Source organism: Myotis yumanensis, unplaced genomic scaffold, assembly GCF_028538775.1.
Source record: "Myotis yumanensis isolate MYYU_CA2020_CCGP unplaced genomic scaffold, mMyoYum1.0.hap1 SCAF_10, whole genome shotgun sequence".
In the NCBI taxonomy this organism is placed as follows: Eukaryota; Metazoa; Chordata; class Mammalia; order Chiroptera; family Vespertilionidae; genus Myotis; species Myotis yumanensis.
This window is the reverse complement of record NW_027223761.1, coordinates 9948911-9971966: the sequence shown is the minus strand read 5'-3', so window position 1 is coordinate 9971966 and position 23056 is coordinate 9948911. Positions and strand designations below refer to the sequence as shown.

The 23056-nt window shown below is 44.5% G+C and overlaps 1 protein-coding gene across 1 annotated transcript in view; it reads left to right on the top strand.

Annotated features, from left to right (window-relative positions):
- SLC1A2 (solute carrier family 1 member 2) overlaps positions 1 to 23056 on the top strand; it is a 106740-nt gene that overhangs the window by 66040 nt on the left and 17644 nt on the right. The window contains exons 7-9 of the mRNA XM_070427789.1: positions 6882 to 7115; positions 13147 to 13341; positions 16985 to 17119. Of these exons, the coding sequence (XP_070283890.1) occupies positions 6882 to 7115; positions 13147 to 13341; positions 16985 to 17119 (564 nt within the window). The remainder of the gene's footprint in view (positions 1 to 6881; positions 7116 to 13146; positions 13342 to 16984; positions 17120 to 23056) is intronic.

Genomic DNA, 23056 nt, shown 5'->3' with positions numbered 1-23056 from the left:
TATGCCTGACTAGGAAAAACAAAACAAAACATTATTAGACCAAACCACAGGAATTCTGGGTGACGAACTCCCCATATCTTCATGTCCCAGTCCTACTCACCTTCGCCCCCAACCTCCCTCTGGTCCTCTGCCCCTTCTCCGTGATGTTCCATGACATTTTACCTTCTTTCTTCTTCTTTTCTTTGGTCCCTGCTCCCACCTTACAAAGACAAAAATCTATTCTTGATTTTTTTATCTCCACTGACTGGAACACACTGATGTGCCTGTAGTAAGTTCTTGTTAAACTTCAGAACTGGGCTAGCTGAAGCCCCCGCAGTGGTTCTCAACCTTCTGGCCCTTTAAATACAGTTCCTCATGTGGTGACCCAACCATAAAATTAATTTCGTTGCTACTTCATAACTGTAATGTTGCTACTGTTATGAATTGTAATGTAAATATCTGATATGCAGGATGGTCTTAGGCGACCCCTGTGAAAGGGTTGTTTGACCGCCAAAGGGGTCGCAACCCACAGGTTGAGAACCGCTGCCCCAGGGTCTCAGATCATAAGATGGTCTTTGTGATTTCATGAACCACATTTAATACACCTGGCTTGTTCAGATAATTGTTTTACTGTGTTGTTTTCTATTGTACTGATTCTGCCACTTCTTCGGGCAATGTTAGGTTTCTGAATATTTCTTTCGTGTGAAGATTTAAAGTCACACACAATATGATGCTGTAAAAAAATTTTTTTAAGTCTTTTCAATCCAGTATGAGCTCACAGAGAATTTAATAAATGGTGTTACATAAAGCAGAATAGAACTCTTGTTTTCTAGACCTTATAGCAGAGTGGGCATCCTTGCCCTTAAAATGCAGTTCATTCAGATCTCTGTATCATGATGCCAATGATGTGGGTGTTGTATGAAAGCTCCTTCCTTCATCTATTCTATACCAACGTCATTTCCACTGAGCCCTTGAAAGAAAGGGAATCTTCTAGGAAATCAGATGAGTCATGGGATAAAATGCAGCCTTTCTTCTCCCCAGGGATAGCGGGAGGTGTGGATCAAGAAGTTTCCTATTCACTGAAATCAGAACTCCTAAGGATTTAGCATCATATCCCAGGAGATGTAGAGCAATTGTGAGTCAGGAATAAGACCTACGGGATGATTTCTGACAGCTGTTAGTTACCTCATCTAGGCAGTCAGGAGGGTGTTACAAGATATGAGATGCCAATGCTGCACATTTCTTTCATTCTTAAGCTGCCTTGTCAGCATTTGATAACAAAGAGTGTGAAAAGGTTCTGGATAAAAGAGCCAACCATTCTTTAACTGACTGACTCCCTCAAAGCTTAAACAGAGTTCCTAGTGTATTCTTCTCTATGTGTTAGTAAGAATAGTAATAATAGCATATTTCACATTGAAGAGATTATCATTATTCTAATAATTATTAAATTATAGCTTCGAGTAATTAACTTCTTGCCATATGCAATTGTACCATTTCAATTACTGTATTGCACCTATTTATTACTGAGAAGATGATAATTATTATAACCATTATTTTTTAAATACCTTTTTATTTATTTCAGAGAGGAAGAGAAAGATTGAAACATCCATGATGACAGAATCATGGATCAGCTGCCTCCTGCACACCCCCAACTGGGGATCTATCCCACAATCTGAGCATGTGCCCTGACTGGGAATCGAACCATGACCTCCTGGTTCATAGGTCAACATTCAACCACTGAGCCATGCCAGCCAAGCTATAATCACTACTAAAACCATACTAAGACTTACCGAATTCCTGAATTAGGCTTACTACTATTCCAAGTACTTTACATGCATTAACTAATTTACTTTTTACAATAATAACTAAGAAAAATAGGTACTTTAGTTAGCCCCATTTTCCAAATGAGAAAACTAAGAGGTTGGCTTGCTCAGTGTTGCACAGCCTAAGTGATAGGAGCTGCATGGAAGTAGTACCTAACTCAGCTTCTATCTGACTTCAAGCTGGATGGAATCCAGGGTCCTCCTCCTACTAGTACTATCAGCTGTGTGACGTTAGGCAAGTTAAACACACTCTAACCCACACCTCCTGATCTGCAAAATGATTGGTTATAAAATCCACATCAGAGAATTTCTGTGAGAATTAAGTGAAATTGCACCCAATAGTTGAGCTTTTTCTCCGTGCTGGCACCTGTCTAAGCACTTCACATGCACTAGTATTTTTATTGTTATATTATGGTTCCCATTACTATCATCAATTCAATCATAACCTTTGTTTCTCTCTGTTATGAATTCTTTAAGAAGCCTGCAAAAATCTCTGATTCTCAGAAAGGAGAGAGAGAGAGTGAGAGACCCTTGATTTTGGTGTGATTTTCATATCCTCATTTTTTGCAAAGTTCTTTAAAATATTTTTTAATCTTAAAAACTTAAACAGAAACAGGAACTTTTTATAATCTCACCATGATAGAAACAAAAAGTGAGAAGTGAAATCTTTGCTCACCTTTTCAATTATCCCTCTAAGTTAACCCACCACCATCGATCCATCCATCCATCTGTTCCTTAACTCCACAAATATTTCTTCAATGCCAATAAGAATTTTGGGCACCTCTGATATAATGGTAAATAAGATCGAGAAAGATTCCTACCCTCATGGAGCTTACATTCTATTGAAAGGAGAGAGGGGGGGGGGGGAAATGAAAGGAAGGAAACAAAAATTCATATAGTAATCACCACTACAAAGTCAGTAGTCTGGGAAATAGGATAGAGAGTTATGGAGAGGATGGAAGTAAGGAGTGAACTCTCACAGGTGGTGTCAGGGAGGACTGTCTGGGAAAGTGACTTTTGGTGAAGACTGAGAGAGAAGCAGCTCTATAAGAATCAAGAGGAGAATTTTCCAGGAGGAACAAACAGCAAGTGAAGTATTTTTGAGATTCAAAAGGAAGGTCTGGAGTAGTTGGAATGTGGTTGGTAAGGGGGGTGGTGGTGGAAGGTGGTGAAGCTGGAGAAGTGGGCAGCCCACAGGGCCCTAGAGGCCACCGTCATGAGTTGAGCTTTTATGCATTTGCCAAAGGCAGTCCCCGGAGGGTTAGCAGCCTGGAGGCTCTCTGAACGAATGTCTACTCCATTCTGATGAAAAGTTCTAACCTACATCTGGTAAAACTCAGCAAAAGTCACACCCTGGGGAGCCGGAACACCTCTCCCTAAGTGGGCAAACTGGGGATTTGTGTTCTTTCCTGAGCCTGAGTAGAGACAGTGCCTGTAAGTAATTGGAATGTATCTTTAACTCTTTATTGACCTACTCCTTCAATTCTACGTTCTCTTGAAATCCATTCCAAACTGGCAGGCTGGCATTGCTGTGGGAAATGTGTGGGACAGAACCAGAGTGGCTTTATGGCAAGACTGAGAAAGTTTTTTATTCATTGAATCCCAAACTCCTAAAGATTTAACTCCACTGACCTCCACTCCAAGTGTCTGGCCTAGTATCTGTCCTGTGCCCGAAAGTCCTGAGTGAATTTAGTGGGTTAAGACCCAACAGGCCTTGAATAAACTGAAGCTAAAGTAAATGGTTTCCAAAGGCTAACCAAGCAATATCTGCATTACCTCAGTGGCAGATCAGATTTTATTCTTTGAAACATGGGTTTCCAAGCTCGTCGGAATTACCTTGGGAACTTGTTTAAAATGTTACTGTCCCAAGGCCAGCTCCAGGAAATGCTAACTCAGTAGGTATGTGATGGGCTTGGGGAATCCATGTTGGCACCAGGCACGCCAGGTGATTCTGAAGCAGGTGTCTATGAAGGCACAGAGACACTGACTGAGCTCTGGGTATGTGGAGTGCTGTGAATGAGTTTGTGTTTGTGGACTAGAGAGCAGACCCTAAGGGAGGCATCTTGGTGGGAACCTTAGATGACAAGGACTGAGGGACAAAGTGGGCAGAGGAAAGAATGGATGATGAAACGGTAAGGCAACACTCGACAGGCCAGTCCTGGGTGAACTGATGGCTTTGAAAACAGTGCCCGGAGCTGAAGGCACAACCAGCCTAAGGGCTGTGAGCTCTGTAGTCATTTCCTTCTCATTTAAAAACTGGTCCAACAATTACCAGGCATCAGTTGGCTTCAGATCACTCACTGGAGCCCTCAGCTTCTCTATGCGTGTTAGTTTATGGCTTTGACTGTTTGCTTTGGCTCAGAAGCTTCTAGTGGTGACCTTGGACCCCAGGCATTTGCCCTTTCTTTTCCATGCGGGTTGTTTTCAATGAGATAATTCATTAATATGGGAACCCAAGAACTGAAAAGCGTCAGATTCTGAGTGGAGGCTTCAGCTACGTGTTTTAAAAACAGGTGCAGGGAAGTAATGGCCCTAAAATATGTCATAAAACAAAGACTCTTTCCTTATCCTAATTAGTGCTCATTCTAGTTCCCGAGTTCAAGGTGTTGGGTCAACTAGAGCCCTGCTTGCCATATTTATTTCTCCTAACACTGTACCTTCTGGCCTTTGAACACATCCCATTTGTAGTGGGAACTCCTGTTTCTCCCAGAGAGCTGAGTGCTCCGAGGCAACCTGTTGCCTCTCTAATCCATTTGGCTCTGGTTCAGGCGTGTTCTCCAGGGGACTCCGTAGCTGGTCTTGCTTGGCAAAGAGCCTTGAAAACATTTTCTCTCCAGTCTACAAATTGTCCCCAAGGAGCAGGAAAATTGGATGGCACCCCAAACAGCTTGTATTTGTGTGTGTGTGTATGTGTGTGTGTGTGTGTGGTTTTTAAAAGGTACATCTTTAAAAGGTGATGGGTGCTTTGGAAAGAATTAATCTCTTGGTTTATGAAGATAAATGCTTGCTGGCTTTATGGGAAGGTACATTTTGCTCAGTTATTTAAAATCTCAGGGAACAAGGAGTTGGCCCCCAAGTTTCCCTCGCTGATCTATGAGCTGTTGTGACCACAGGCATGGCAGTAAAATGGCGGGAAAGCCAGGGGTTTAAGGACATGACCCCCTGGTGCCTGCGGAAGCAGCCCTCACACATGGTCAGCCTCCACCCCAGGGAAAGGAGAAGTGGGGTTACTGGCAGCAGCTCGTCAGGGAGGAGGGCAGTCACTATGCTAAGGTCCTAACGAATTCATTCAGTTACAAATCGCCTCTTTCAGGAGAAGGTTCCTCTTGAGAAAATATTTTGCTGGTAAAAACATCCACACTTGGGTGACAGGAGCCTGTGAGATGTTTTAGAAAGCCTCAGTAACTCAGACTGGACTCAGTAAGCTGAGTGGGTGATGAGAGGACATAGGTGTATTTAGGGAAACAGAACATATAAGGATTCCTGTGTAGGGGTCAGAGAAGTAATGGTGCTGGCAGGGATGGGGGACGATGGTTGACTGCATACATGTGCGTGTTCACAATGTAATCCTCCCAGCAACCCCCGGAGGTTGGAGGAGTCTCTCTAAGCCTCGACTGGCACATCTGTAACATGGGAATGAGTCACTAAGCAAGGCCATGCAGCTGGTACGTGGCTGGATGAGCCCCGTGTTTTATGTAATTGTGTATATGATTCTCTTCTACTCCTCACAGCTTTCCTTTAGCCTGGGAAGGGCTTGCTCCAGGCACAATTACAAACACAAAAACAAAACAAAACACACAAAAAACCCAACCTCCCGAATCTGGCATAGGTGCTCTCTCCCTCTTTTGGCTCCCTTACTCTGGTTGGGAGCCCCATCCCAGGATTTCATTTTCCTCAGAGACTTGCTCTCATAATTCTTAATAAGACAGCATCGTTTCCACAAACATTTCCTTCAGTCAGACGGTGTTCAAGCAAGTTCAAGCTCCAACAGCCCCAAATTGGGCAAGAAAAAAGGGATGTTGCCAAACATGTGACAAACACACTTGAAATGAGAGGAACATGATTAGCTTACTGAAGAGTGAGGACAACAATAAATTGTTCCCAAGCGCTCTATAAAATGATGATGATGATGATGATGATGATGATGATGATGATGTTAAAATGAGCTTATATAGGATACATTGGTACAGGGTGAATTGTCTGCTCATCTACAAAGAACTACAGTTGCTCATTAAAGGGAAGTGCTTTGACTTGGTAGCGGGGGAACCCTAGTCAGGCAGGGTTACAAATCTGAGATTCTCCTCTTTCTACTTTCATGGTCTTGGGCCGGCTTCAAGACTTTGTCCAGCCTCAATTTCCTCATTTGCCAAATAGAGATAATGATACCTCGATTTTAGGATTATGGTAAGAATTAAATGAGGCGATGTGTGTGCAGGGCTCTGTTAGAGAACCAGTGTTATTGTTAGAGTAAGTATGGAAAGGAATACTTTCAGACTTAGAAGTGACAAGCCACATTTCTCTCAAGGTAGTGTTTGACTCAGATGATTTTCTTGTTCTGTGTTCCCTCTCTCTCTTTCTCCCTCTTAAATATATTTCCTATCTTCCAAGGTGAAAACGAAGCAAATTTACAAACACCAGTTCGTAATTTGTGAAAACTCTAATGAGCTTTCTGAGAAGCTCAAAATTTGTTCCCAAGTCTCAAGGCAGGAGCTGTGGAAAGACAAGTCAAACAAGACTCACAAAGATGTAGCCTGTGGTCTCTCAATTTTAAGATTGGTGCTTCCCTAAGAGATGGTAAAGCTTGTCTCTACTATTCCTAAACAATTGCCTGAGCAACAAAGTTTGCTTTTGGATTTTTTGTCAGAGCAGGAGCCACCAAATCCGTGTGCCAGATTTTAGATGATGCATTTAGTCTGAAGTAACATATAGCATCTACTGAGTCTCATGGCCCTTTGTCAGCAAAACTCTGAACAAATGCAAAGTTTACATCAGGGCGCAGCAACATAGGAAGGCCCAGCTGTCAGTTCTGGATCCCATAATGATTTCTTCGGTGTTTTCTTTTCCTTTTATGTTTTTCAGGTACTCCCCGCTGGGTATTGCCTGCTTAATCTGTGGGAAGATCATTGCCATCAAGGACTTAGAAGTGGTTGCTCGGCAACTGGGGATGTACATGGTCACCGTGATTGTGGGCCTTATCATCCATGGGGGCATCTTTCTCCCCTTGATTTACTTTCTAGTGACCAGAAAAAACCCTTTCACCTTTTTTGCTGGCATTTTCCAAGCTTGGATCACTGCCCTGGGCACCGCTTCCAGGTAGAGAACCCAGAAATCACCTTTCTTTCTCTCTGCTCACTGTTTGACCCTCTTTGCCACTTCCTCATTTTTAAAATCTTTCCCAACCCAAAGTTCAATGAGAACACTTTTCATATCTTATTAAGATATTTTTTTTTGAAAAAGGTGAACACTTTATCTTTTGGACTCCTTCTAGTAACTTCTGAGCTTTCTGATGAATGTTTTTGCTGTTAGGCAACCTGTGTTGGAAACATGACTTCACATGAAATTTACCAAATGAATGCATGCTATCTATATATATAAAAGCCTAAGCAACTGTTAAGACTGGTTGACTGGTCGCTATGATGATGCACTGACCAACAGGGGGCAGATGCCCAATGCAGGAGCTGCCCCCTGGTAGTCAATGCGCTCCACAGTCAACCTCCCATGACCAGCCAACCTCCCATGACCAGCCAACCTTCCATGGCCAGCCAACCTCCTATGGTCCCTACCCCCAGGCTGGCCTGCCCCCATCGGCCCTGATCACCAACCAGGCTGAGGGACCCCACCCATGCATGAATTCGTGCACCGGGCCTCTAGTTAATCTATAATGCCTAACTTGCCACATGTAGCATTTAGTTATTAGTTTTAAATGTTCTTCAAAAGGGTATAACAGGGTGTTGTTCTATTCAAGAAATTCTGCTACCTGTGATTTGAAAAAAATGCTATCACAAAATATCAGTCTATTGGAGTAATTTTTTTTCAAAAATGGGAGAACAAGCTTTTAGAGGATAAAGGGTATGCTGGGTGAGAGTTTTCAAACAAACCAGAAGTCAGTCCAGTCTTTGACCTCTGTGTGAACCTTTAATGGACCTTTCTGCCACATTGATTTTGAGAAAATTGGGCTTGACATTGACTCGACATTCTTCTTCACTACCTAGTTCAACCACCTCAGAAGCCAATGAGGGCCCAGAGATACTCAAAGAAAACAATTTTTTAATATCATCTTGGACTGAATTTAACCAAAACAAACAAACAAACAAGCACAGATACATAAGACATGCCTGGTAATTTATTCTTTCAGTCTGCAGGAGTTGTTTGTATTTCCTTGGGTCACAAGCTAAGACTGAGGTCATAAAGCAGGTGGCAGGGAGGCCCAGCATTATCTCTGCAGCCATGTTGGCAGGCCCTTGTTGCAGATCCCGTGACCCCGCGCTGCCAGTGAGGTGGCGGCTCCGTGACACAGGGAGACTGAGCAGGCAGCCAGGTTTTCCTTAAGTGACCTAACAGGCACATCGTGGTGACTGTCTGGGAAGCCAAAGTATATTTCCATGTTGCAAATCAGTGAGGATTCAGGACTAGCAGAATGTGGGGTTTCAGGAAAATCTGAAATCTACACAATTCTGGGCTCTAGGTTCTGCATTGTTTTCTAAGGTGAAAGGAAACATTTCAGAATTTTCTTTTTCTTTTTCTTTTTGGGGCCTATACATTTCCTATGGCAATATATCTCTATCCATAAAGATCCTTTTTTTTTCTCCTTCAAACACAAAAACAATTATGTTGAGTTTTAGTTTTGCTTTCTGGTTTATGAGCAAGGTATGTGCTCCTTGTGAAAAGTTCAGACAGTGAGTAAATTTTTGAAGAAGACAATGAATATCACTGAAAGGTTTAAGTGGTAGTGTGCAGGCAGGCTAAATAGCCATCTCAGATGGTGAATAAAGAAAAATTAAATTTATTTAAGGAAAAGGGGATAGGGGAATGGGGCTATCCAAAGGGTGTAGGGTTCATGACCGCAGCAAAAATCTACTTAGGACAGTAAAACAAAAAAGGGCATAGGAGAAGTAACAGCAGAGCCTGGGCTGGGCTGCTTTAACTCACTGAGAAGTCAGAGAAAAGGGGGCCTTGGAGACAGGCTCAAGGGATTAACCCAGGACAAGCTGCCACTGCCCATTGCTCCCATGGTTGCAAGTCTCATGGGGTCCCTTAGAGGTTGGGGGATATGTGCATGTGGGGGAAGGAGAAGGGAGGAGGGAATGGCATGGGCATGCTCCTTGGAGGGAGAGTGCAAACTAGGTCCTTTTTCCTGAGCATATTTATGTCTTTCTTGCAGGTGGGAATCTTAGGGGAGGTCTCAGGGGAGTGGCTTAATAGAATATTCATCAGCTTTCCAGGTGTGCCTTTTCAGGGTCCAGGTCTCCCCTGGTTGGTCAGTGTCAGGGCAGGGGGTCATAAGTCAATGTAGCTGGTCCTGAGGCAGCCACAGTGTCACCTGTCTAGATGGACCTGGAGCTGAAATACAACTGAGGCCTAGATGTTATCTTTAGGGAGGAAAAGGTCAAGGGTTCTAAACCGCCTGGCCAGTGATATGCTAGGGGAGCATAGGTTACTCTGGAGGCTAGGTTCTTGTTTTCCCAGTTTTGCCCCTTGGTAGGCATCCAGGCTTTCTACCCTGGTGAGTTTCTGTCCCTGGAGCATTGTCCTTGCTCCGCTCATGTCTGTCTAACCATCACCAGTGATCCACCACCCAGTGATCATTGGTGGTAGGTAACATTTAGTTAATCTTTACAGTTCCATAGCTTTCCAGTTCTTACTATACATAGATATGTAGACTGCTATTTTCACTGGTCAACACATCATAAAAATTACACCTATCATATAATATAGATCTCTCCACTATTTAAAAAACTGCATAACAGTACTCTGTATGTACCACACTACAACCCCCATCGCACCCCTTGATGTACATTTAAGGCATGTCGATTAAGCTGGACTGTGACAAGCATCCTTGTAACTGTATCTCCGCAAGGCTGTCTGATGACCCTCTCAGGATAAATTTCTAGAAGTGGAATGTCTGAGTGCAATGGTCAGCACGTTGGTGGCTTAAAACATATCACCAGATTGCTCGTCAGGGAAGTGTGTTAGTCGAAATCCCACTACATGGGTGTGAGAGGATGCCTTTCACCGCCTACTCACCCACACCGGCGGGTATCAGTTACTTCAATGCTTTCCAGTCTCATTGTGAAAAGTGATCTCATTGGACTTGCATTTCTTTGATTACGAGTGAGAGGAAGCATCTTTCTGTGTCCTTATTGACCATCCGCCCTACCCACCCACCCCCTCCCGTTCTGTGAATTGTTTGTGATCTTAATTTCCTGTTGGGGTATTCATCCTTTCCTGATTGGTTTTCAACACTCTTCATGTGTCAGAGTATTAACTCGTGTCAAATGTGACAAATAAGGTCTCCCTCAACTTTACATTTATCTTAAAATTTTACAATACTTTCTGCCAATAGAAATTTTTAATTTGTGTGTTGTTGGAGCGGTCAGTATTTTGCTTTCGTATTTAGAATTTCAGTTTGCTTAGGTACATCTGCACAAAAGATTATAAAACATTACTTTATATTTTGTTCCAATACGTTTATGGTTTTGACCTTTAGACTGCTTCAAAAATATTACAATTATCCTTTCTTGGAATAACTAGACATTTAACCCAGTACCTTTACAAGACAAGCTAAATCTTAAAGGCATGTTTGTATTGAAATCAGACAAATGCTTGGGTTATTTGACCAAAGCCACACAAATGTGAGGCCCTTTTCTCCTCCTTACCCTGTATTTCATTTGAAAAGAGAAAAAGAAACCAGTGTGGTTTTAATCTTCAGTTAAAATGTGGATGTGGAATTTTTTTTTTAAGAAAAAAACTTTTTAGGTCGACGTGACAGGAGTCACCTACTAAGAAGTATCTTTGCCATCATGGCCAGAGGGGAAAAAACAGAGCCGCAGGACAGCCAGCGAAATATCCTTCCACCCCCTGGGACCTTGGACCGAGTGGGGATGTGAAGGGGGCTGACCTGCTTTTCTCAGTGGACACAGAGGCCGGTGTCAGGGAGGCAGACAGAAGGGGAATGGCCTGGGACACACCTCTCTGCCTCCCTCCAACTCCAGTGCACGCTGTTAAAACGAACCTGGGGAAAAACTCCCAAGTATCTGATAGTTATTATTAGCAACATTTGAAGACTGTCATCAGCCATTGAGGCAGGAGGCCAAAAAACAATGTCTGGATGTGGAAGGACAGGAAAGAGTTAAAATGCTCAGGAATCAGTGTGACTTGGTTGGGTATATATGGATTGTTAAGGCACAAAGCCTGTCCAATATAGAAAGTGAGAATGTCTTCATGCTTTATCAGTATTTTCCCTAATCTGTTTAATTACCTAAGGACCTCTTGGATGACATTTTGGGAACATAGATGAAATAATACAAATTAACATATTCCAGTCCTCCCAAACGTGTCCTCAGAGTCATACCATTGATAATCCTGGCTGCCAGCCATGGCTGGGCAGCCATTTCAGGCCAGTCGTGGTGTCCTGGCAACCCTTCGAAGGGGTCCCAGAAAGGGTGGAGTGGGGAAGGTGCAGGTAAGAAAGGGACCCTAACTTCTCATGAAAGCAGTGGGGACAGCAAGCCAGGTACCATGGCACCCCCACCTGTGAATGGAGCCAGACTCCATCTTCTCTCCCTGGGTTTATTGCTTCTCCCTACCTAAGACCAAGGAGAGGGCCTGAGACAGACCCCTCACCTGAAATCACAAAGAACATTCCAGCCAGATGACTCTGGCTTCTCTAGGTTGGTATTAGGAGCTTGTGTGTTAGTGGTTTGATAAGATGCAGGTTTAGGTGACCTGAGTTTTACAGCTTCCACTTCCTTGGTTCGGAGCGGGCCATGGAACCTGCATTTCAGGTAGGTTCTCTGAAGGTGGTGGTCCTCTCCCACTGCCTGAGAAACTGAGCCCTCAACAGGTGACTGTGCGGCTTGGCTGGAGCCCTAATTCTAAAAAGTAAAAGGAGGAACTATGACTAAGGATGTAAATGCAGGAGAGAAAAAAACAAAAACAAAAACAAAAAACAAGAGAAGAGGCTCTGCTGACATGGCTCAGTGGCTGAGCATCAACCTATGAACCATGAGGTCACAGTTCAAATCCCTGTCAGGGCACATGCCCAGGGGGTGTGGGCAGATCCCCAGTGTGGGGCATGCAGGAGGCAGCCAATCAATGATTCTCTCTCATCACTGATGTTCCTATCTCTCTATCCCTTCCTCTCTGAAATCAATACAAACATATTTTTAAAAAGCACACGAGAGAATAGACCACAAAGCAATCCGGGGGAACTCTGAGTATTCTGCATTGCTTTTCATGTTACTTACATTTTGAAGCCAGTCTACCTCCCCTCCCAGGCACTTCTACTCACATGGAAATAATATCCTGGCCTTCAGTAAACCTTATCCTATAGGTCTCTCGTTTTAGAAGATGCATGACCTTGTCAGGCATTCCGACCTTAGAGCTGGGTCATGTGGTCACGAATCCCCGTGACGCCTGGGAGGAGTGGGGGTGAAGTCAGTCCATAGTGGGTCTTTGATTAGCTACAAAGTACATGCTTCTCTGCCCTATGTCGTTGGAGAGACTGTAGAGTTGGCCATTTATCAGGGAGTTGGAATGCCTGTGAGGGTCCCCAGTGAGTAGTTAGAAGCTTGGGTTCGGGCTGAATGGTGCTGACTGTGTTTGTCCAGCCTTTGCAATATTAGCAGGCTCAGCTCAGGGCAGTTCCCAGGGGCTGGACGCAACCCACGTAGTCATCTTGTTGGAATCAGTGCCTCTAACATGAAATTATGGGTCATTCAATAATTCCTCATTCCATTTCACACTTGACAGCTGATTCTTTTCTGACTCTTTCCCCCACTTCCATTCTAACTAAAGGCTTCAATATTAATCCAAGATGGAAATAGTGACCAAAGGAAAAAGAGAACTTGCAGCTCTGAGTAGATCTCAAAACCCTGGACCAACGAAAATATTTTGCTGCTGATTAGCACGTTAATAAGAGTGAATTTGAGCCTCCAAATTACTCGTTTTCAATTTGGCTCCAGACACTGCTTTTTTGCATGTCACGTTGCTCAACTGAAACAGGAGAACAAAAACGTGGTGGTGCCATTCCAGTTTCTTTGTTCTGCTTCTCTACAGTGGACCTAACCCTTCCCTCTCCCTCTCCCTCCTTTTCCCTCTCCTTCTCTCTCTCTCTGTCCCTCAGTGCCGGAACTTTGCCTGTCACCTTCCGTTGCCTGGAAGAAAACCTGGGGATTGACAAGCGTGTGACCAGATTCGTCCTCCCGGTCGGAGCAACCATTAACATGGACGGTACAGCCCTGTATGAAGCAGTGGCTGCCATCTTTATTGCCCAAATGAATGGTGTTGTCCTGGATGGAGGCCAGATTGTGACCGTGAGGTGAGTGAGGTGGGTGGGGTGAAGCCCCAAAACAACCTTTTTACCTTGTCCCCTTCCACACTAACTCCGTTTGACAGGGGCCACTTGAATTTCAGTTCTCCTGGCAGGAGAATGATGAAGGAAATAACACAGGAGAGGAATTATTGGCCGCCTCAGAGGGAAAAGACTGTAGCAGGGGAGAAGCAGGCTCATACCAGTGCCTTCTGCTTGTGTTGGGCATGAGATTGCTGTGGAAACTTGATATTATTTGAACTTGAACAACCCTGTGATGTCGCAAGGCAGTTATTCCTATGCTCGTATAAAGAGATGAGGAGGTACAGGCTTCGAGGGGCTTGGACATTTGTCCAAGGCTACGTCATTAGTAATGAGCAAGCAGGGCTGTGTCTGGGGCCAACGTTATCTGACTCTGGATCTAGTTTTTCTTTCATTAAAATATGCTCCCTTCAGCATTCCAGGTGGTGATGGATGAAATGATGAAATTCTGCAAGGAAGAGATTCCTCAATACCACATAAAACATTTTATTACAAATAAATAGCAAGTAGGTTTGTTTTGAATAAAGCTATTGTTACCATATGTATTATTTTAAAAAATTTAGAAAGAACACTTTCCCAAGAGGTCATGAAAAACACATGGCTTCTCCATAAACTTAAAGATCACACCTACTTGCCTATATTAATTTATCCAATTCTCACAACCACCCTGTCAGCTTAGGGGGCTATAATAAAATACCATAGACTAGATGGCTAAACAGTAGAATTTATTTCTCATAGTTCTTGGGTCTGGAAGTCCAAGATCAAGGTGCTGGCAAATTCAGCTCCTGATGAATGCCTCTTCCTGGCTTGCATATGACCTTCTCCTCGCTGTTTTTGCCGACATGGTCTGTCCTCATGTGTGGACAGAAATAGCTGACCTCTTAAGTTTCCTCTTACAAGGGCACTAATTTCATCATAAGGGCTCCACCCTCATGACCTGATTACCTCCCCAAAGCCCATCACGTTGGAGAGTGGGGCTTCAACAAATGAATTTGGGGGAGATATAACTCAGTTCATAGCAGTACTATACAGGAGCCTCAGTTTCCTCATCTGTATAGTGGGAACAATAATCACATAGTCTAGGGAGGTTGAGAGCATTGTGCCTTGTACATAGTCACCTGTCAATAAATGTTAGCTACCAGTATTATTACTGTTATTGATACTAAATGAAATATAATACTCCTAGAACATGAGAGAAAATATGACCGCGACATAGTGAGGGAAGACATGCTTCAGGTCAAAGTATCAGGCCTTTTAAATCATATCCTAACTGTATGTGAGACTGCCAGCCTCCCTTGTTTTAAAACTCAAAGATGAAAAGGGTGCCTTAGTGAAGCCCCTTCTTTTGGAGCCAAGCAAAGATGATTTCTGGTCCCTGAGTTCCTGGCCTTGAAGACGACCACACCGCCCATCAAGTTCACACCATTAAATGAGAACATAGAGATGGGAGAATGGACCAGTGGCCAAGTGGTTGGGATTCATTAACTCAGAGTTTTTAATGTGGGGAGAATCAAGGGACAGCAGGTATAGCATGGCATTGGAATGAGGCAGGCGAGTGTTCAAATCCCAGCAGACCATGTCTGAGCTGTGGGACCCTATGTTTCTCCACCCATTGATCCATGATCTCCTGCTGGAGAGCAAGTACTACCATACGAACCTTGCAGAGCTATCTTGAGGTTCTGCAGGTACCTTGCACAGCATCCAAGAACCAGCCCTAGAGATGTGAGCCAGGGAGAGGAAGGACAGGAAAAGGGACAAAGGAATGGAAGAGAGCTCACTGCTCAGGGAGCTTCTACAGGACTTAGAATTGCACGGACACTCAGCCCATGAGGACATGATTGGGGTGGAGGAACTGAGGGGGAACCAGCTGCCAGGAAGTGTTCTCTTTGTAGAATTTGTCCCACACAACCAAGCGGTAACCAGACAATGTGGCCATAGTGCACAGGCATGTGTAAGAGTGACTCATAACAGAAGCAGCTGGGGTTGTAAAGCAAACGGCTGAGGCCAAGATGGTTGGAACTTGGGGAGTTCCCCTTCCCTGGTCAGGGAAGAAGCTGAGAATTCCCACCTTCCAGCTCTTGGGGTTTAAGGGACGTTTTCATTGCAAAGCAGCCTGACCCTGTGGAGATTTCCCAATAAGAATAATATTGGACATTTATTGGGGGGGTTATAATGTGCTTAATATCTTCTAAGTGCTTTTTATTTATTAGCTCCTGAGGACCCCGTGCGTGAGACCCCATGATTATCTCCTTTTCTCAAATAAGTAAATCAAAACACAAAGAGTTTCAGTTGCCTAAAGTCATGTGGTAAATAAGTGGCAGAGCTGGGATTTGAACCCAGGTCGTTCAATTCCAGAACCTTCAATGATGATCACAGCACATTGCTACTTCCTGTGACCCAGATGGGTCCAGGGAAAATGGAGTTCCCTAAACCCTAACACCAACACCGTATTGGTGGGGCAGGGAAGAGCACAGATGAGCTCTGTAGATCCCTCCAAAGGAAGGTGTCTTTACTGTAACAGGCCTAAGTGTGGAAGGAGGACAGTATGGAAGGATAAGGCTTACCACAAAATGTCCCAGGGCTTTCCTTTCCTCATAGGTGAGATTAGATAAATTCAGGTCCCTCCCAACTGGAAGACCCCAGGATTCTGTGCTTGGTTACACTCATGGTCTAGACTTGGCTACCCCAGTTTAGGAGCCTGGCAGAGCTCCTCTGGAAACTCTAGAATGTTATTACTGCAAAGAAATCAGCCCCCCCTTTCTTTCCAGCACCCACAAAAGCAAGTTGGGAATCTGTATTTTCAGAAACATCTTTCCATTTCAAAATGACAGCTTTTATAAATGGCATCTAGGAAGGAGGAGACAAAGTCACTGCCCTTTGCTGGACCGCAGAGGCCCCTGGTGTCTCCACAGGGAGCATGAAGCCTAGATTAACCCCTCTTCCAGAGATAACTTCAAAATGGTGCTGGGTGTGCCCTTGGCATTGCTTGGAAAGCAAATGACGAGATGCCTCAAAAAGAAACCTTCCGTTATTTCATTATCATTTCTTGGCACCCTCTGTCTGAATAATGGATTTTCCAGTCCATGATGAACTGTCCAGGCATCTGAAGCCTAATGTCATTTGGAATCTGTTGATTTGTTCCCCCGATGTCCACTGGGTCTGGATATTTGCTATTCTGAGGTCTCATGTTAACATTGGCAATGGTCTTCTCAGATTCTTGCCACGTAGTCCAGAAGTCTCTGGTGCTCACAGAGACATAAAGGCGTAAGCAGAATGCAGTGGTCTTCCTGTGGGAGCATTAAAGTGACTTGTTTTTCTTCTTTAATATTTCCTTACCTGATTTTAAAGCCACGCTTATTTTATTTTAGCCTAGGCTACTTGAATATCATGATGGGGATAAGGCTCCCACCCATGAATTTATGTTTCCATTGCAGTTAAGCAGAATCCAAATAGACCCCAATTCATGGGTCTTGGAACTCTGGATTTTGCTATTTCTTGGGAAGAAAAGGGAATTTATGATTGCAAGGAAAATGAAAGTTTAAAATTGCCAGAGATGGTTTTGCCAAGGCCATTTTCTCCTCCCGTGACCTGACCTTTTCTGTTCTCACAGCCTCACGGCCACACTGGCAAGTGTCGGCGCAGCCAGTATTCCCAGCGCTGGGCTGGTCACCATGCTCCTCATTTTGACAGCCGTGGGCCTGCCAACGGAGGACATCAGCCTGCTGGTGGCTGTGGACTGGCTGCTGTAAGTGTTTGCACACGGGGTTCTTCTGGGGACGTGAATACTGCCTCCAGGGGTGAACTAGATGCAAGGTTGCAGCCAAGAGCTTAGCTGATCCTTTTTGCAACTCCCTCACTCCCCCACCCCTAACATTTACTGAGTGCTGATTTGGAAACCAAAGGGGAAAAAAAAAGATTGAATCTTTGAGGGCCTCACAGTCTAGTGGAGGAATCAGATAGAAATTATAATGCAAGGATAGAAGCTTAGTAATAAGGAACCAACTACTACTGCACGCAAAGGATCTCAACCCATTATGTTGAGTGAATGAAGCACAAAGGAGTATATACTATATGATTCCTAGATGAAGCTCTTTGAAAGGCATTATAATACCTTGCAATAGAAAGGGATCCGTGGTTGCCTGAGCTCAGGGGTAGGGGCTAGAGGATTAATTGGGAAGTTGGCCCAAGGAAATCTTTAAGAGTAACAGAGTGTTCCATATGCATAGGTGTGTATAGGTGTCTACATTTGTCAAACAATGCATTGAAAATTTACATGTGTTGTATGTGAATTACTCTTCAATAGAGTTATTAAAAGGATAGTGACAGAGGCACCAACCCAGTCTAGGATGGGAAGGCAGAGCAAAGAGATCAGGAAACAATGAGCATGGCTACTGAAGTTCAGTGCTCACTATATACCAGCTACTCAATTGAGCGCTTTACATCTTCCTCTGACAACTGAAAGTTTGGTGGTATTACTCCCAAATTATAGATGAGGAAGCTGAGGTTTAGGGTGGTAATGTGACTTGGAAATGAACAGAGATTTGACCCTAGGGCTGCTTGGTTTTGGAGGCCACCACATTCATAATTATGACCATATTTAAGTTTCTAATGGCAGTGATAGTTGAGCTGAATCTCAACTAGTAGGTAGAAGTTGCCCAGGTATACATACTGGTAGATGGAAGGGGAAACAGGACATTCCAATCAGGGCAGCCCGTACAATGGCTCTGAGGCATTGCGGGGACCAATGAGTGGTTTAGTATCGTTGGAGCACAAGGTGTGAGGCAGGAAGTGCCAAAAGGTCAGGCAAGATGGACATCCTTAAAGAGAAGTTTGAACTTGACTGCACACATAGTCCAGCACCTTTCTCAGTGAAGGACATTTTCCTAGTGTAGGGCGTGCCCTGCACATTCACAAAGGTGGGCCAGTCTAACCAGATGGTCCCCAATATGGAGATTATAATCAGTCCTTGCTAAGGGCAAATTAGGGCTCTGATGTTCTGTGGGCTGTACACAGGTGCCTCCTGACCAGTCTTGGAGCTGTATTATGGGGGCTGGTTGGTGCCATTGACTTCGATGTCAGAGGCACAGAGTGGCAAGGGCTGGCACAGAGGTCTGTGGCCAAAGCACACATTTTAAAAACTGCTCCACAAGCCAGTGGCAGTTCTTCTGACGTGGACTGGCATCGATTTTAAGAGCCAGAAGCCACATTTTATGGACTTGAGTTTCCTGGTGCTAAAATAAGTTCCTCCCTGTGATATTTTAAAGAGAGAACCATGCCCGTGGGTGAAAGGACGAAGGGCATCGGGGAAGACTAGAAGATAGCCTGGTCTCTCCATAAAACTTGCCTGCCATGGAGGTTTAGGTTAAAATGAGAAGTGGCTTCCTGGACATATTCTCCTTAACTCAGGAGATTTGTAAGGAAAGTTATGAATCTTCCTGACTCATTCTTTTGTCACCAGAGAAATTCTCTGGAAATGCCTTTAGCGGGAAGGTGAAGAGCATGTGAAATTAACTCTTATCTGTCTCTGCCCATCTCTCCCAGGTGGTGGCGATGGGGAGGGGCCTCATGCTAGCTTGGTTGTTCTTCAAGCCCTGTCACAACCCCTTTCTTATGACATTTGCAGACAAGGCATCCATGGGCAGCTGAGGTCTGGTGGTGGGGTATAGTTAGAAGGACTGAGGGAGAATAGAATTGAAGGAGACAAAGGAGTGGGGTAGGATTTGGGGAGGAAGACAAAGGGAAAATAACAACATTGGCAATGGTTTGGGGACAATAGGTGTTCAATAAATGCAACCACAGAATTGCTGCGTACATAACAACCAGGGCCCTCTCTACACAAGAGGAAAGACAGAGTGAGTTATTAAAATCTCATCTAGTTCTCCTGTGACTTTGTTTACTTAGTCCTCCACCTCTTTGTCCCTTGAGCCTCTCAAACCTGTGTTGTCATCAAGTGCCCTTGCTTACTGTGATGACATTGCCTAGTCTTTTCTTGGGCTTATTTCTGAGGCCCCAAATTCACTGTTAGAGATTCATCTTTTAAAAATTATTATTATAGAACCTGCCTCCCCCCATTATAATGCAAATGCTTTTGACTCGGGGAAAAATGCACTAATGTTATCCAGGAATGAAAAAAAGGAGCTTGTATTTGTGGGTACCACAGCGTTTTCCACATCTGTTGACAATTAATTCCTTAATAGCCCTAGTGTGTATTTCACAGAGGCAACCAGGAATCAGAAGGGTCAGGTCTCTCGCCTGAGGCACAGGCAAGCTTGTGTGGCCAGGTCAGGGCCCTGCACCCCAGCCCACACAGCATCCTAGTTAGTACCAAGCAGGTCTAACAGTGGGAAGCTGAGGTGGAGAGGTCCAGAGTTGGGAAGGTTGGAGAAGACAGACCTATTAGGGTCATGGCTGGTTCTACATGCTAACCAGAGGATTTTTTGTTTGACCTGTTTTTTTTCCTCTTCCCAGGATTAAAACAAACAAAACAAAACAACACAAAAAGCCTAAGTAGGGACAAATGGGGTACAATCAAGGTCTCAGCCACTTTTAGAATTCAAGTTCTCTCGTCCCAGGAGGTCAGCCATTGTGAGCCTGGTCTTCTTGGCAGTCAAGCCTGTTGGATAAGACTCAGATCATGAACCATCCAAGACCCTGCCTACTTTTGACCTAAATGCCAGCGAATGGAAAAGGAGGGCTGGGTCCTCCCAGATCACCCCACAGGTGCTCGCATGCTCACACTTGCATAGAGAGTGGGGCGTCCTCACTCCAGGGTTGAAATGCACTAGCAGAAGGGAGTTGGCTGAATAACAACAAAAATGATGACACATTGGGATTAACTATATTGATGACACTAAATTTGGTCCCAGGCTGGGCTGGAAAGGAACGAGGGAATGAAGAGCTGTCCTCAAGTTCTGGGGTCTGCTCTCTGGTGATCAGGGGAAGAGAAGCAAAGAGACATGTGCCCGGGGTCTGAGCTCTACACGTACTCTCTGGACTTTGGGCAGGTTGCTTACTCTCTGGACCTCATCATGTGTATAGGGAACAGTAACTTATCACTTCGAAAGCAGAGTCTAGACCCAGTGCCCTTGAGTGCCCTTCTAGTTGTTAGACTCGGACTAGGATTCTGCAGGTGATGGATGTTTGTATACAAAAAAAAAGCATGAATGTTCCTTTTAAGAAGAGAAGAGAAAGGAAGGGTAGAGGATCCTGGGAAAATGTGCATAGGGGTCTGTGCGTAGGTAGGTCAGACCTGCTTTGAATTAGTAATGGTGCCGCATTCTTTCCCAGCAGCAAGAGACGTTCCGGAAACACGCTCTTAGTCATGGACTCCATGGCTGTTGGGTGCCCGTTAGGGTATGAGTGACGCAGGGGGATGAGTTGAGATCGGGGGAGGCTGCTCATTTCCGGGGTAGAGTGGGATGTTTGTTCCTCTAGGCAAGAATGATAAGCTTTCATAACTCTAGCAATTTTTCAATTTAAAACCAAACAAAGCCTGCAGTGACATTTAATGTGCCACGCTGTTTGCCAACTGCTGGAGACCAGCCACCCCATCACTGCCCGCCAAGCCCTGGGCGCTTTCCAAAGGGCAGGCTAGCTGCTCTGTAAATGTCATGGTGAAAACCAAGATTCTGGGCCCCAAAAAGTGCCCAAGTCCTAGGAACACCGGATGGGCAGGGCTGGTAAAACTAGAACCTTCCCCGGAGTCCAGGAAACTCTTTGTGTCAGGAATCCTTGGCAGATATTTTTCAGCGACCTGGCTGACACCCCTCTTACTGTGAGGAGACAGGATGGGGTGAAAACTGGGAGCCTGTACCAGGGAGAAGGGATAAATACCTGGGTCTGGCCACAGGTGGGAAAAGAAAAGCCACAGTAAAGTGAAAGCTGAGGGAATAATGGCCCATCTATCATATGAGACTGCTGGTGAGGTCATTTCCGGGGACACCTTTACTAGTTTGGATATAGTTGAGATGGCACTTATAAGGAAGGCCTTAAAGGGCCTCCACCCTGCAGGGGATACTGTGACTCTCCCCTGTTAGCATCCCTCCCTGGAAGAGATAGAGCAATGATTCCCAAACTTGAGCACGCACCAATCTCTCCTGGAGATTCAGAAGGTCGGGGGGCGGGGATAGGGGGGCCAAGAATGGGCATTGATAACAAGTTCCCAGGTGATGCTGATGATACTGTCCAGGACCTCACTTCCAGAAGCAATGGTCTAGAGACAGGGAAGGGGAGCAGGAGTTCTCGATTGTGGGTAATCGAGCATCTCTGTACTTTTCTGAGCACCAGTTGACAGAGTTGACAGCTCACGCATCCATACAATGAAAACTGATGGGAGGGACGCAGGCAGCTAGCTAATTTTTAGTGAGTGCTCCTTAAGTGTTAGACATTGTTCTAAGCACTTTACATGGACTCCTTTAAAAGTCGAAGCAAGTTTTGAAGCAGCTAATAGTATTGTGCCTGTTTTACAGGTGAGCAAACTGAGGCTCAGAGAGAAGTAACCTATCCCAGTTTAGTGGATATTAAATGACTAACCTGGAGTTCAAACCCAGATGATCAGGCTGTTGTTCCTTGGGGGTCCCAGGCCTGCCAATTTGGGTTCTCACTTCCTATTCTGATACATGCACACAATCTTTCTCTCTCTCTCTCTCTCTCTCTCTCTCTCTCTCTCTCTCTCTCTCACACACACACACACACACACACACACACACACACACACACACGTCTGGTGGAAAAGAAAAGCTATTCTTACATTCACCATATCTCTGAACATCCCAAGGGCTTAGGCTGAAGTCTTTTGCTCATTTTTCCCCTCCATCTTACCTCATCTCCAGTCTTTGTCAACCTCTGCATGGACCGTGACCCTTTTCTACTTAGTACTTCCCTCCTCTGACAAAGTATCCCTGATTCAATGCAGTATAATTGCAGGGCAGTAGGGTGATTGTTCTGCACAGCAAAACCATTCTTTAATGTTTCACCAGAGAAATACATGCTCATTGAAAAACAAGGGGAGGGGAAAATCTCCAAAAGGTTATAAAATGAAAAAGGAAAAAAATCTCCTTCACCTACAATCGGATCATGAAGGAGAGCAGGACAGGCCACCCCGAAATGTTCCAATTGGCATGTGGATTATTTTTAGTTGAAGGCAATCAAGACCCAGCAGATTTAGGAAAAACTTTTTTACCTCCCCCTGAACTGCTGAAAGAATTTAGAAAGGGGGCCTGTACCAGGAAGAGAGCTCTTACCAGAGATAAGGTTTTTTATCTAAGAGACTAATCTGTGTGGCAGGGCAAACATCTGTTTACCAAACATCTGTTCTTCTCATCTTCCTGTGAATCCTCTTCCTTCCCTTTGAAACTCCAGCCCCAGCCCTTACCCTTAGCTCAGGATGGTATATGAGCCTCGTGGCTTGACTGCTGGGAGTCTCATATTTTTATGGGGCTCCCATATATACAAAATTAAACTTGTTTTCTTCCTGTTCATCTGTTTTATGTTCATTTAATCATTAGACCAGCGAGGAACCTAGAAGGGAAGGAGGGACAGTTTTTCCACCCCTATAATCTCAAGCCTTGTTTCTCTGAAGTAATCACTGTTTATAATTTTAGGTAGCACAAAAATATAAAAGTTTAATATTAGGCATCCCTTTTCTTGAAAAAGAAAATCCTTCAGCATTCCCCACCCCTGG